The following is a 15,961-nucleotide window of genomic DNA, read 5'->3' on the forward strand; positions in this document are numbered from 1 at the left end:
TGGGCACTTGGGCACCATAAGGCCCCAAAAAAAACAAAAAACAAAAATATATATATATATATATATATTAGTCTCACTAAAAAACCAAACTAGTCACAGTGGTGGAAACAAGTCTCACTGCTTTTCCTCTCTATCTTTCCTTCCTGATAAATTAATCTGAGCTTCACATTCAGAATCAACAGACAATGAATGGGGTTTTAACTTACATTCGTATAAACTCATTTGCAAAGTCTTCATTTCTCCATGTGAGATTCATGCTCTCAACATTTTTTTTTCTTAGGAGAAAATAATTGGGAGAAATTTTATTTCTAGATATACACGTCTCACCACTTTTATTTTGTGGTGATATCACTATCCTATTAAAACTTGTCACGTCATATAAAATTAATTCAATACTTAAAATATAATTTTTTAATAGAACATCAGGATAAACTATAATTATGTTTTATAACACGTGGTAGTTACGTGGTGGTATCACCACCAATATTTTGGGGAAAATGCTTGAGACACCAAATATTTATACAAAAATTGAGTACCAAATGATGTAGCATACAACACTTCATCAATATCATTCCATAAATTTCAATGACATGGATTTATTTATTTTCAATTTAAAAACAGAATGCTTTTGAGAAAATATTTTGTATATTATCAAAACCCTAATGTTTTACAAAAATCAAAGCAATTACAAATATAATTACACTGCTTCTTATGAAGAACAGCCAATGTTATTCATTAATTGGCTTCATCTTGCTTAAATGGGGAAAAGGATGAAGAATAAAACGGATAGAGAGACCAATATTGATTCTTATCCAATTCTTTATTTGAAGTCTATTATCCATCAGCATTCTCAATTTATGGACAAGCTAGTTGATCTCATCCCTGCTCAGTTCTATTTATCCAATGACGATCGGAATAAGCCATGGTTTCAAGGCCTCATTAACCTGCAAAAGCTTTAGGGAAGAAAGAAATAAAGAAAGACATTAAGAAAACTCGCAGAGATCGATTCAAAACTCAAACATCAAAGACCCAGTTATAATCTTTCATGTGGGAATTGCTTTTTTTTTCTTTTTTTCTCTAATATATATTTTGATCTGGGTATCAAGGTTGCAGAGAGGTAGATTGCTATAACAACTGCATCTATTCATTTTCTAAATTAATTTGGTATTTTGTTTAATTGTGACTTTTATTTAATATAAGTTTTCTTAATTCTTAAAAAAAAAACATGAAATTTATTTTATATCAACCAAGGAAATCCATGTCAACAGAAATTCCAAAGAAATTGATGATATGGCATGTGCCATGTCATTTGGTAAGTAATTTTGGTATAAAATTTTGGGATCCCTAGCACTACTCATATTTTGGTGGTGAGCAAATTTAAATCCCAAAATATACACACACCATTTTTTCCCTTTTATTGTCTCTTTTACCCATCCAAGTATAATTTTTGTTCATTGTAATTTGCACTCGAAGATACACACTTTGGAAAAAAAATTTGTTTATCCTCTTTGAATATCATGCTTTGGTCTTGGGCTTCATTTGGTTCTCTAAATCGAGTTGAGTTATTATATAGTTTTCTTATCTTTCATAATGATATTTAAAAAAAAAAAAAAAAAGAAGTTTCATTGAACTAGCAATGAAAATAAACTCAGGAAAATAATCACGAGCCCGGAAATTCGTAATTATTTTTTGAGGAATTTCCGGAATCTAATTTATGGTTGTTGGACGGTTTCGTGGCTCGTGGATGGAGCGGAAGTGTTTCGGACGAATTTCTATTTGAAAGGTATGACTTTAGGGGGGGGGGGGCTCAAGGTTGACTTTTTATTCATTGGGATTCTCCAAAAACTTCCTTCAAGAAAGTTGTAGAGCGCGTCGATACGAGTTCGTGGATATGTGGAACGCGAGAATCAGAGTTCGTATGAGAAAGTTATGGCCATTGGAAGAAATTTCCATTTTGGTATAAATAGAAGTTTCCCGAAGGAGAAACTTACTATTTTCATAATTTCCTTTTCCGGAAACCATTCCTTTCTCTCTCTTCTCTCTCGTTCGCACCTTCAGAATCAAAATTATCCGGCTGACCCGACCCGAACCCAGACGATCTGACCCGACTTTTCCGGCGAACTACGGCGGTCTCCGGCGACGAAACTTTCCAGATCAGTTCGTCTCCTCCGTCTGGTCTTCCCTGTGGTGTCCTCTAGCACCGATTCTCGGTGGTGGCGGCGGTAGAAGGTGGTACAGGTTGGCGTTTTAGGACCTGGTCGGAAATCCTTGTTCCGACGTCAACGAGGCTTCAATTCTTCTTGGTTGAGCTCAGAGCAGCCTCGTTGATCGATCCTTGGTGGTTGTTTGGATCGATTCACGTGAAACTTCGATCAACTCGGATTGGATTATTGTTCACGGCTTGTGAGGTAGTTTTCGATCCCTTAAGCTTGTTTTCTGACTTCGATCCAGTTATGAAAGTTCACAAGCATGCTTAGATGAAGAACTTGGATGTTGGGAGTTTTGTGAAATATTGAGTTTTGGCCGGCGGCAGTGCGCCACCGTCTGTGGCGCGTTCCAACGGTGTTCCGGCCACTTAAGGAACTGTTTTTGGTATTATATATGTTCTACTCATTGATACGACCGTTTCGATATATAATATGCAAATTTTGGAGTTCGTATGAAATTGTTATGATTTTTACAGTTTCATACCGATCGATTTATTCGATCCGTGAGGATTCGAGCGTCCGATCGACTTGTGGTTTGGTCACATTGATCGTAGATGTATTCTGGAGACATTGGGTGGTCTCGGATGTGGTTTAGCCTCGATTGGCGTCACTTTTGGAATTTTGGTTCGATTTAGGGTTTCGAACGTTATTCCTTGTGTTTCATTTACTGAATCAAGGCTGTACTTTTCTTAAGTGCTTGACAGAGTGCTTTCTGTAAGTAGTCTAGTGGTGTGAAGACGCAGCGGGAATTTCGAGGTGAGTAATCTCACGAAGTTCATTCACGAACGGGCTTACCTTTATCGATTTGAGAGTTATTTAGTTAACTGCAAACTATAGTTGGTATTAGTAGGCATTCCTGAGCGGATGACTACATATAGATATATATTTACGTGAAATATATATGTTTTGGTGGTTTGTGGATTTTGAAACAATATGCATGAAATGATGCTTTTTATTGTTTTGGGTTGTGGCTTTTGGAAAACAAATGATTTTGGAAATGTTGATTTCGATTTGTTTTGAAAAGAGTTGAGATTTGTGTATTTGAGGAACATTTTAGTTCGCGGGTGGTTTATTTAAATATGGGTTTTTACCGGGAGTAATTGATAGGGGTCAATTACGGGGAATCTTTCATTTTCGATTCGTGTAACATTTTGGGTCCACTGTGACTCCTTTAATGTTTTGGTATTTATACCGCGGGTCCAAAGACTTACAAGTTGAGGATCGTGGGTGGGAAAATCGGGACTTCACGCCTTTGGCCGGGTTAGTGAATACGATCAGTTAGAGCTCTAGTCTGTCCGCCGTGCTTGTTTATTCATTTAAACGTGTGAGTTTATCTAGTGATTTGAGTGAGTTTATCTTGTGTTTGTTTATTGATTTAAACGTGTGAGTTTATCTCGTGATTTGAGTGAGTTTATCTCGTGCTTTGTTTATTGATTTAAACGTGATTTGAGTGAGTTTATCTCGTGCTTTGTTTATTGATTTAAACGTGATTCGTGTGAGTTATTCTCGTGATTCGTGTGAGTTGTGTGTGGTTTGAGTTACTCATACGGGCTTGCAAAACCTTACCGGGTTTGTTGTGTGGCAACCCGGTGCACCATTCAAACGGTGTAGGGGTTAATCCTGCAGGTCAGGATAATCGGGGCTGAAGTTGGGGTTGCATACTTGCAGCTAGACAGTAGGAAGCAAATTTTGTGACTTTACCGTTATTTGGACTTCCGTTGTAGTGAGCTCTGAGGAGCATTTACGTTTTATCTTGTTGTTGACAATTTAATTCGTAAGCTTGTGTAATATATAACTCTGTGGAGCGAGTGTATATTAACTTTGAGGGTTCAGGGCATCAATATGTGTGTAAGTTAAGGGAAAAAAGATTTCAGGTATTTTGTATTGATGACTGAACGTTCACACATGTATAATTATGGGATTATATATATCGATTTTCATGTGTGTAAAATCAGGGGCGTGACAAGAGACCCACTTACTATCAGAAATGGGGTAGATCACCCCACAATCTAGCAACTTGATCACCTCGTCTTGGACCACCTTCATCATGGGCGGATGTAGACGTCTTTGGGCTTCTCTTGTGGGCTTAGCGACGTCTTCTAACAAGATCCGGTGGACACACGTGGTTGGGCTGATCCCCTTGATATCTGCTAGAGTCCAACCAATAGCAGTGTTATGCTTCTTCAACACGTCCACCAACTTTCTTTCTTGCTCTACCTCCAGCGTTGATGATATGATCACTGAGAGGGTCTCCTTTTCTCCTAGGTACGCGTACTTCAAATGCTCAGGGAGTACCTTCAATTCCAACTTGGGTGCTTGAACAATATAGGGTAGCATTTTATTAGTAGAAACCGGAATTGACAAATAGGAAATTGACCTCTTTATAGGCTGAGCCTCCAATGAGGCCACAGTCTTGATCACTCTAGGCTCCTCAACGTTCCACTCAACCTTGGGGATAGATTCCCCATTTGCATCATATCCGACCCCCTTCTCTAAGGTCAGAGCCAATTCATCCTCAACCATTGCTTCAGAGAAAACCTGCGCGAGTGAATCAACTACATCAATAGCAAAGCAAGGTTTCAAATCAGAAACAGGGTACCTCATGGCTTCAAGAATGTTGAAGCGTATAACATCACCATCAAACTCCATGGTGAGAGTCCCTTTGTACACGTCGATCTTCGTTCTTGCAGTCCTCATAAAGGGATGCCCTAAAAGTAATGGAGTGATATTTAGGGGCGATTCCTCCATGTCCAATACGTAGAAATCCGCATGGAATATTAGATGGTTTACCTGCACAAGAACATCCTCATCAACATACCCTTGAGGGTATTTGTTAGACCTATCAGCAAGTTGAATGACAACATTATCATTTTTAAGAGGGCCTAGACCTAGGGACACATACAAATTATAAGGCATAACAGTTATGGACTCCCCTAAGTCTAACATCACATTTTCAAACCTGGTGTCACCAATGATATAGGGAACAGAAAAACTCCCTGGGTCCTTCAACTTTGGGGGTAGCTTCCTCTGGATAACGGCTGATACCGTCTCTCTCATTTTCACCACCTCCTTCTCTCTTGTTTGCCTCCTTGTGGTGCATAGCTCCTTCAAGAACTTGGCGTATTTAGGCACCTATTTGTTGCACTCGATCAAGGGCATGTTCACTTGAACCTTCTTGAAGATTTCCAAGATCTCTTGATCAGATTTATCTTTCTTCGTCTTGGAAAACCTGCTTGGGAAAGTATAGAAACAACTGGGTTAGTCTTAACTAAACCACTAGAGTTAGGAATTGTACCTTTGGGTGCCTCACCTTGGGGCAAGTCAACTTCCACCCTTGATGTAGCTGGGTCCTTCTCAACATCCTTCTTAGACACCTCCACAACGTCTTCTTCTTCATTATGGGCCGCTTGGGGCTTCTTGTGGGCTCTGGGAGGGTCAACTAGTATGCGTCCACTCCTAGTGATGATGGCTTGAGTGTGCTCATTCCTTGGGTTAGGCACCGTGTTGCTTGGTAGTTTCCCTGTTTCAGCAATCCGGCCCATGAAATCCACGACTTGGCCTATTTGATTCTTGAGCTCTGCAATATCCTTTGAATGGGTGGCATGTCCTACAACCAAAGCTTAAGTAGCCGTGTTAAGTTGTTGTTGCCCTGCAGTAAGGGACTTTAACAGTTCATCATAATTAGGGGCACTCAAAGTATTAGAAACAGGAGGTGGAGGGACAGAATTGGGAATACCAAAAGTTTGAGGTACCTGAGGCCTCAAAAAAAAACCTGGTGGGTGCTGAGAATTCTGACCTGGGCCTTGAGGTGGTCTCAAGGTGTTATCATTGTTAGCCCAACGAAAGTTGGGGTGGTCTTTGAGCCTAGGATTGTATATTGGAGTAAGGGTTGAACCTTAGGCCTCCTTGACCTCCTTGATACCCTAGGGCGTTAACAGATTCCCATCTTTCTGGAGAGGCAAGCTAGGGACATTTATCTTTGGGGTGCCCTTGAGTCGAGCACATCCCACGCACTTGAGCCATTGCTCCTCCTCCATTAACGTTTAAGACTTGAGACAGCAGAGTAGACATCTTGTTGACCTTGTCTTCAAGAGCAAAGTTAGTGGACACCTCATGTACCCTCCGTTGAGAGGAAAGCACCCCTCATATTGTTGATAGTTTAGTGCACGATTAGTAAGTAGCTCCTTGGCATCAACAGGTGTCTTATCCATAAAGGATCCTCCAGCAACAGCATGTAACAGACCACGCTCATTAGCGGTGAGTCCTTCATAAAAATAGGTAAGGAGGGACCCCTCACTCATCCCATGGTTAGGGCATGATGCTACAAGGTTCTTAAACCCCGGCAACAGCACCAAAAATTTATGCGGTTGAAATAACCTCACAATTTAACCTTGCAAAATGTAGTTGTCAGTATAGGATAAGTAGGGATCGTTCAGTCCGGGGATTGTAGGGTACACCTACACTAAAAGGTCAATTAACAAATAAAAGAATAAAATGGGGGTTTTCAAATTTGGATCCTAATCTACTTAAAATAAAAATGAAACAAATAAAACTATATACAATGATCGACTTCCCTAACCTAGACCAATACCACTCGGAAATTACTAAGTGTAAAAACAGAAAATCTATTTCAACATGCTACAAAAACAACTTCTACATATTGTACAACAATTATAAAAGACATGCTTAATTTCGTAACACTCATAAAACTTAAACTAAATCATAATTATAGCTTGGCTGAACATAAATCGCAATTTGTCACCATTCCACAAGTGTAGAACACCCGTGCCATCGCCGTCGACCCCAACAACTCCGAGTTCTGCTTCGACCGCGCTCAGGCCAACATCAAATCCAACAATCTCACCGATAACAACCCCCTCTCTCTTGCAATTTCTGACGCCAGTTCTTCGTCGTCTTCTTGTTTCGTTTCTGAGACCTAAAATTGAAGGAATTAAATTGCGTTTTTTGTGTGAACTGATATTGGGGCTCTGCTCCAATATTTAGTTATTTTCATTGTTTTTTACTTGTTAAATAGGAATCCTACTTTATCTTCAGTATTATTGGTAGTGTGCCATGTCAATAGTGATTTGCCATCCTGTTATCACGTGTTTGTTCCTTATCTCTTAGTGGACACGTATCCTTCATTCTCAGCTATATGTACTGGCCTTGGCCTCATTGGAAGTTTATGAAATGATATGACAAATTCTCTCTTTCTGCAATTTCCTTTACTTTCCTTCTATTTTAGTACTCTCTGGTTCCAGTACCATAATATCTAGTATCAGAGCCCTTGCGCTCATGCCAAAACCGAAAGGCAGTGGTGGTCCTCCGATGACCCGTGACTTAACGGCGATGGTGTTGGATTATCTTACTCAACAATCACTGTTTGACTCTCAGATTCAACATATGCGTGATTCTATGGAGGAGATTCGTTCTGCTCAAGACTCACTTCGTGCTCAAAATGCTGATATCCAGAGTAGAAACGCTGAGATGCAGACTCGGTTGTTTGAAGAACTTCATCAGCTTCGGCTTGCTTCCTTACGACCGGAGACGGATCCAAATTCCCCAAACAATCTTCGTTTTGGCTCTCTACCCATCTCTGAAGCAGGTACCCAAGGATTTCTTTCCTCTGAACCTCTTCCAGTAGCTGGCATGGGAGTATTAAGCACTATGTCTGAAGGGGGGTCCTTCTGGTTTCTCTCTACCTAACACGGAAATTCCTACTTCTTCTGTGTCGATTGCTTCTGGTGGCAGTCTAAGTCACCAAAGAGGTAAATCCATTGCTAGTACCGCTGCTACTACTGATGTTGTCAGGACCCACCCCGGAATTACCCTCCTAACTCCAAGATGGACCTGCGGGGCCCACTTTTCAGAAAAATTCGACAGAACTTCCCCTAAAAGTGGACAACCCTAAACCTGCTGAAAACACTTCTAAGTATAGTAATTTCTAGGCTTGAAGCCACCCCCCGCTTCCAAGCAACAATCCGCAAATTTCCAAGTATAAACTTTGTACTACACAAATATAACCATTTATATAAATTACAACCCAGCAAGTTGTACTACACAACTTTCTCCAATAATATACAACTCCCATACACTCATAATTATACAAATGTATAAATCCACCCTTTTTAAAAGTCATCAGAGCAATCTAAAGAACACACTCGAAATATATAATACATAAAGTAGGTTAACAAATAACCTACTGAGGATAGATGGCAAGGTGGTGCTAGCCTCCACTCCTAAGCCGGTCAGCAACGCTGCGATCTGGACAATTGAAACCAAAGGGCCCAGGGGAAAGTACATAAAAACATTAGCATGAGTGGACAAAATAAATAAGTATAAAGGAAGAAAAGTTTATACTTTCCCACAAATTTACATTATAAAATCTCGATGCATGCGACATTTATAAAACGTATTTCTTAAATTCAAAACTGGTGAAAAACATACCAGCCTCGCTGGTTAAAACAAAACGGACTAGCCCCGCTAGTCAAGTAATGATAAAATATGGGGAAGAGATTTCACCATACGAAAGAAGGGAGCCTCCCAAGCTCGGGTCGGAGTGTCCCACACTTTGGAGCATCTCATGCTCTGCTCTTACTCACCCACAAACACATAGTAAGCAGGGAGGAGTACTAATAGGCTAGCTAGCAATAAAATATAGCGACCCAGGTATGGTGGGTAAAAACTATTAAAATCCAATAAATCCTTAAGGCTTCCCCATGTCCCACGAATAAAGGAAACACGGGTACGATTCCCAACCGTACCCAGAAATTCTCGTAAAGTCGTATAAACTAACAGCGTGTCCCACAAGCTACAGAAATAAGTAGATTGTCAATGAGGCATTCCCAATGCCAAAATCGAAAATCGATAAATAGACATGGAGATTTACTCCAACAAAATTCAATTTGCAAATAAAGTCTCAAATCGACGAATATAAATATAATATAAATGGTATAAATCCGGAAATCACATCGAAAACAATTCGTCGAAAAAATCAACATCAAATATAAATTCGAATCCGAGCATAACAACTTAATAACCAAGGCTCACCACCGGTATAAATCATAAATACTTCACAAAATCATTATTGGAAACAAATCCACGAGATAAATCGTAATCAAATTCCTATGCTCGGAAAATAATATGTTAATTAAATAGAACATGCTTTAATAAATAAATGCATGCATCACTTATTCGAAAACAAAAGTCCACTCACAGTGTACGGCTAAGCCTGCCGTCGATCCGAACCCTCCTCGAGGGAATCCTCCTCACGTCCTGTACAATATAACGTTCGTAAACCCATAATTACTGGAGGGAAAACTAAATTACGATAAATAAAACCAACCCTAACATTATCATTATTTGCCCAAAACCTCCCAATCTTCTTCACTAACATTATTCCCTTAATGTATGGGCTTTAGGGCCGAATCAAGGAAATCCGATGGATGGATTCCTCGCAATTCAATTAACAATTCCACCATTGAACAACATCAAAATCCACATTCATTCCATCTCCAATTCTATCCCAAAGCTGCTATTACGAAACTAGATGTATAATTGACTAATTATATCAACAACAGAAGTCAAATTCTGGCCAAACACAGTCTCACGCGCCACCAACAGTGGCAGCGCGTGGCACCCACTCGCCGGTACCAACCTCTACCACCGGCTACCAAATTTCATATACAGCAACAATTCAACACACTGATTAATCTTCTCAACTACAACATCCCCAAATTATACCTGGAAATAGTCGAATTCGACCGGCGAAAATAACCCAGAAATTCAAGAACCCTAGGTTTTCAATTCTGCCTCTACACGTCAAATCTTGATTCGAGGCTAGGGGCGAAATGATCTCCGTCGAAAACCAAGCCTTCGACGCCGATATGGTGACCGAAGGTGGCCGGAATCGCTGGAAATCGGCAATAATGGCTAACTGCTACCGTAGCTTTCCCCGCTCCAAATCGAGCTTCTCCGGTCAAATCTCTGTAAAATACCTCCACAGATGTGACAAGGGGAAGGAACCAAGCTTGGGGGTGGCCGGATTACGTCTTGGGTCGGCCGGAGGAGGAAGAAATCGAAGAGGAAAGGATCGGGCCGAAAGGGAGGAAGGGTCGGGGAAGGAGAAGAGAGAGTTACCGCGGGGCTAGGTAGATTTTCCGAAAATGGAAATCTACCAACAGTAATTTCCATATATATATAAATTACCATGAACAGTAACTTCTACATTTTTGGCCATAACTCTCACATATTGAGTCCACTTTTTACGCACCACATATGCACGCGCTCGGTTTAAAGTCCTCTACAACTTTCATGAAGAACATTTCCTCAAATTTTGACCCGAACAAAAAGTCAACTTTTAGGGCCACTAAAATATCGATAAAAAGTAAAAATTGAAAGTATTCGACAATTACCGTCCAAATAGTGAGTAAATCGTTAATTCTAGGTTCGGGTCGTAACAGATGTTGTTACTCAATCTGTTGGTCATAGTGAAAGGTTAATGGGTGATGCTTTTAGAGCTAGAGATAGGGAAGAACGACATGATTACGGTGGCTTTCCTTATCAATCTAATTTTTATCAGCATACCGTAGCTCCCAATCATTATACTAATATACCTGCTTATAATTCTCAATTTATTCACGGTATACCTGTGTCACATATGCATTATGTTCATGGAACTTCTATTTTGGGAGGGCCACTACAACAAGGACAGTCTAGCAATTCTTCAATGATACCTCTATGGCAATTTCCATCGAGTAATCTTAATTTTCAGGAACAGATGGCCAGGCCTTCATTACCATTTGCAGTGAACCATTACTTAACATCACAACTGTCTACTCAACCCATACCAGCTCAGGCTTCATCTACCTATTCCACCATTTCAACACCGTACTCTTATTTTCAACCTCCGCAGTTTTCGCAAGCACAGCATGCTCACTATCAGTATCCTCAAACTCATCATGCTATTCCATGACCACTGTTTCATTTACAACCTAAGATGGATCCAAATCTTCCGACTGTGCGACAAATGAGGTTGGAGTTTCAAACTTTTGGTGATGGTGACTCTCTACAATGGCTTAATAAGGCAGAGTAATTCTTCGAGTTGTATCAAATTCCAGAGGACAAAAAAGTGTCTATTGCTGCTATGCATCTAACCGATGAAGTGGCGGATGTTTGGCATCTATTCAGGAATTGGCTTGGTTTTACTGAACTTCTGATGCGAGAGTTTGGTTCCCATTCTAGAGCAGATTATCAGTCTGCTTTGATTAGGCTTAACCAAACTGGTTCAGTAAGTGAATACAAGTCTCAGTTTAACAAAAATGCAAGAAGAGCTCCGGGATTTTCAGATGATATATTGCTTGCCTGTTTCTTAGGGGGCCTTAAGGAAGATATTAAGGTAGACGTGAGAGCAATGAGGCCAACCTCCTTGTACCAAGCCTATGAGTTAGCGATGATTTTTGAAGAAAGACATGCTGACCACAGAAATGCGAGGTCCAATGTTCAAAGATCTCATTTTCCTACCTATAGTTTACAACAGAGAAATCCAGTTGCTTCAGGCAGAAACCTTCAAACATCTTCCCTGAGGCCAACAGTTGCTCAATCTGCTATACATAATACACAAGCAAGTACTACTTCTGACAGAAAGTGGACTCAAAATGATTACTATGAAAAAAGGGCAAGAGGACTCTGTTTCTTTTGTGATGAGCCATACAAGGGAGGTCATGTGTGTAAGAGAACACCAGGTCAAGGACAAGGAAGAGCATTACTGATTGAAGGCATTCTGGAAGATGAAGTTGCCACTCCTCCATCTGACCTTGTTGAAGGAGACTCTGATGACGGGGAAACTAAAGGTGAGGAAACTGCCACTCTACATGTAATTAATTGTATGGAAAATCCTATGACTATGCAGATTAAGGGAATTTTCAGGAAAAAGGAAGTTCATGTTCTCATTGATAGGGGGGCAACTCATTCTTTTATCCACCCTTCCTTGTTGCAACATAGTGATATCAAGGTTGATTATGGCCGATCCTTGCAAGTTGTTGTTGCTTGTGGATTAAAAGTGAAGTCTGCTGGCAAATTACAAATTCAACTGCAGCTACAGGATACTCCAGTGGATACAGAAGCATTTATCCTTCCTGTTAATGGTTGTGAAATTCTTTTGGGAGCTACTTGGTTACGAACTTTGGGAGATTTAATTTGGAATTATGAGAAAATGACCATGAGGTCCAGTTTGTTTGGGAAATCTCATTTCTTACAAGGCATTTTAGCTAGTGAGACTTCTATAGTGAGTTTTGTTGCTATGACCAAATTATTGAAACAAGAGAAGGAAGCCTTGTGTATTGAATTGTTAGCTATATCTGCTGCTAATGACCAACCTTTGAAAGATGTTCATCCCAATATTATTTCTTTGATTGACAACTTTACAACTCTTTTTGAAAATCCAACGGGACTTCCTCCTTATCGGTTACATGACCACAAAATAGAGTTAGTTCCTGGAGCTGCTCCCGTTAGTGTGAGACCTTACAGATTTCCACAGTTTCAAAAAAAATGAAGTAGAAAAAATATGTACAGAACTTTTGGCAGGGAAACAGATACAACCAAGCACTAGTCCTTTCTCTTCTCCAGTTCTTTTGGTAAAAAAGAAAGATGGCAGCAAGAGAATGTGTGTTGATTATAAGTCCCTCAATGCAGTAACAGTCAAAGAGAAATTTCCCATACCAATTGTGGATGAGCTATTAGATGAGTTGCATGGTTGTATTTACTTCACTAAATTGGATTTGAGGTCAGGTTACCATTAGATTCGTATGCATGCGGCTGATGTACACAAGACGGCTTTTCGCACTCACCTGGGCCACTATGAATTTCTTGTAATGTCATTTGGTCTCACAAATGCCCCTTCTACCTTCCAGTCATTGATGAACGATATATTCAAAGATCACTTACGGAAATTTGTCTTGGTGTTTTTTGATGACATTCTTATTTACAGCAAGTCTCTTGAAGAACGTCTACAACATTTAGCTGTTGTTTTTTCAAAATTGGAGGAACATCAGTTAAAGGTAAAGATGAGCAAATGCACCTTTGGAGCCAAGAGTGTGGAGTACCTTGGACATGAGAAAGGAGTGGTAGTGGATCTGAAAAAAATAGAAGCAATCAAGAACTGGAAAAAGCCTATGTCACTTAAGGGGTTTCTTAGGCATGGCAGGATATTACAGGAAATACGTCAAGAATTTTGGAATCATTGCTAAAGCACTTACAAACATGCTCAAGAAGGATAACTTTGTTTGGACACTTGAGGCTGAGACGGCTTTTGAAGAGTTAAAGGCAGCTTTGTGTTCGACTCCAGTTTTAGCTTTACCTGATTTTACAAAAAAATTTGATGTTGACTGTGATGCTTCCGGTCTTGGAATTGGAGCAGTTTTGTCTCAAGAGGGCCATCTGATTGCATACCTTAGTAAAGCTCTGGCTCCCAAGCATCTAGTACTTAGAGTTTATGATAAAGAAATGCTCGCAATGGTGTTTGCAGTTGAACATTGGCAGCCTTGCTTACTGGGACACCCATTCAGAATCATTACTGACCACAGAATGATTCAATACTTTTTAAATAAGAGAATCACTACCCTGCTCAACAAAAATGGCTGCTAAAGTTACTTGGCTATGATTATACCATTGTGTACAAGTTTAGTAATACCAACATTGTACCTGATGCATTATCATGGCAAGGTGAGTTGGCTTCCTTAATGGGGATCTCTAGCCCTGTGTTTGAATTTATAAATGACATATCCATCTTGTGTCACACTCATTCTGAAATCAACGGCTGATGGAAGACATTGAGCAAGGCACTATCACTTCCAAGAACTTTACCTTGTCTAATGGCCAGCTGCTCTATAAAAAGAGAATATTTGTTCCTGATGCAGATGAATGAAGATTGAAAATTAATAAGGAATTGCGTTGTGGTAAGGGTGGCGGGCATTCATGTTGGTTAAGAACTTACAAAAGGATTTCGAGGAGTTTTCTGTGGCCTGGAATTAAAAAACAGGTGAAGACTTTTGTTTCAGAATGTCTTATTTGTCAACAGGTTCATTATGAGACTATATCACCTCCGGGTATACTTCAACCAAATCCAATTCCAGCTGGATTATGGACTGATATTTCAGTGGACTTCATTGATGGCCTTCCTCAAAGTGCAGGTAAAACTTCTATTTTAGTAGTTGTTGATAGGCTGACTAAGTATGCTCATTTCATTGCTCTTAAGCACCCTTACACTGCTCGAAGTGTGGCTGAACTATTCGTTCAGGGAATTTTTAGGCTTCATGGGATGCCTGAGAGCATTATCAGTGATAGGGATCCCATATTTCTGCATTTTGGAAAAATTTCTTTGAATTACAAGGGTCAAAGCTATGTATGAGTACCGCATACCATCCGCAGACTGATGGTCTGATAGGAGCATTTTAATGCGACGTTTTAACTGCTATTTCCCTATATTTTCAGCGTTATTTCCTTAATAAAACTCTGTTTAGGAAAGTTTCCATTCTTCGATTGGGAAAGTTCCTAGTTGTAGAAATTTTCCGTTTTGTAGTTTCTATTTTTCATTTTTAGAAAGTTTCCCATTTTAGTTTAGGAAAGTTTCCATTTCTTATTTTAGAAAGCGTCTATTTTCAGGTCTTTGGAATAAATAAGTTGAATTGAGTTCATAAGTGGGAAGAGAAGCTTCATGAAGATGACATGGCAAGAAGGTGACGCAAGAAGCCCAAGAATTATCAAGGGACTTGAATTTTCGGCAAAAATGGAGGAAGGCCCATATGATCTAGGGTTTTTGTGACGTCAAGAGAAAAATGTGGAGACTTAAGAGTTTTGCCGTCCAAAGCAAGAGGAAATCAAGGAAGATTTTCAAAAAGGAAAATATATTTTCCTTGGGGATTAAATTTACCGTGTAATACTTAAGGAAAAACAAGGTGACAACGTGGGAATTAAAGATGATTGATTGAGGATTTCAAGGAGAGATTTTCTTGGGAGACTTTTATGGAAAGAAATATTGTTGGAGGAATAATTTGGTGTGATTGCCAACGTGAAAATCAGAAATAATCAAGGAGATGACGCCAAGAGAGATTCAGGGGAGATATTTATGGAAGGAAAATATGTGTGCACCAAGGAAAAGCTAAAAAGGTGTCTAGATTCATCCCTAAATTCCCTAAATGAATGTTGGCCGAAATTCATGAAGAAAATCAGAATAATTTCAAGGAAATTCGGCAATTAAATATTAGGGAGGTATTTTAGAGAATTTTGATTGGTTGGAACACATCACAAGGCTTACTTGGGATTCTATGATTGGTTGGACCACATCACATGCTTACTTGGTGAATTATCATTGGTTGAAGCGATGTGGAAAATTATGATTGCTTTATGAACCCTAGCCGTGCTCCTATATATACCCACCTCTTTGACGTTGAGAAGGGTTCCACACACCTTAGAAAAATTCAGAAAAATTATATTGTTGCCGTGAGCTTCTCCCATCTTCTCTCCATCCTCTAAAGCAAGCCACGGAGTTCAAGCAAGGCCGAAGGGAGAAGAAGGAGCCGTGACCTATTCCTCCACCATCCACCATTGAAGACTTGCTTTCAAGCTTCAAGGATCACAACAAAACTCATCCATCCTCATCTTCCATCCACGGTGTAATTCGACCTCTACTTTGTAACCTTTGTTTGAATTTCGTTGGTTTTGTTTTAGTTGACATTCATGATTGAACAAAGTTATTA

At 39.7% G+C, this 15,961-nt stretch overlaps 1 protein-coding gene across 1 annotated transcript; it reads left to right on the forward strand.

Annotated features, from left to right (window-relative positions):
• Positions 1–7,502: 7,502 nt before the first annotated feature.
• LOC121052317 lies at positions 7,503–12,759 on the forward strand. The gene is made up of 2 exons (XM_040517051.1): positions 7,503–7,812; positions 11,327–12,759. The coding sequence occupies exons 1-2, from the start codon at positions 7,503–7,505 to the stop codon at positions 12,757–12,759; spliced, it is 1,743 nt and encodes a 580-aa protein (XP_040372985.1).
• Positions 12,760–15,961: the final 3,202 nt, after the last annotated feature.

Source organism: Rosa chinensis, chromosome 3 (assembly GCF_002994745.2).
Source record: "Rosa chinensis cultivar Old Blush chromosome 3, RchiOBHm-V2, whole genome shotgun sequence".
Classification (NCBI taxonomy): Eukaryota; Viridiplantae; Streptophyta; class Magnoliopsida; order Rosales; family Rosaceae; genus Rosa; species Rosa chinensis.

Excerpts from the sequence above, each read along its gene's own strand:
- LOC121052317 (XM_040517051.1), top strand. The coding sequence starts at position 7,503 with ATGCCAAAACCGAAAGGCAGTGGTGGTCCTCCGATGACCCGTGACTTA. Across the intron at positions 7,813-11,326 it reads TCTACCCATCTCTGAAGCAG|AGGACAAAAAAGTGTCTATT; the intron begins GTACCCAAGGAT and ends ATCAAATTCCAG.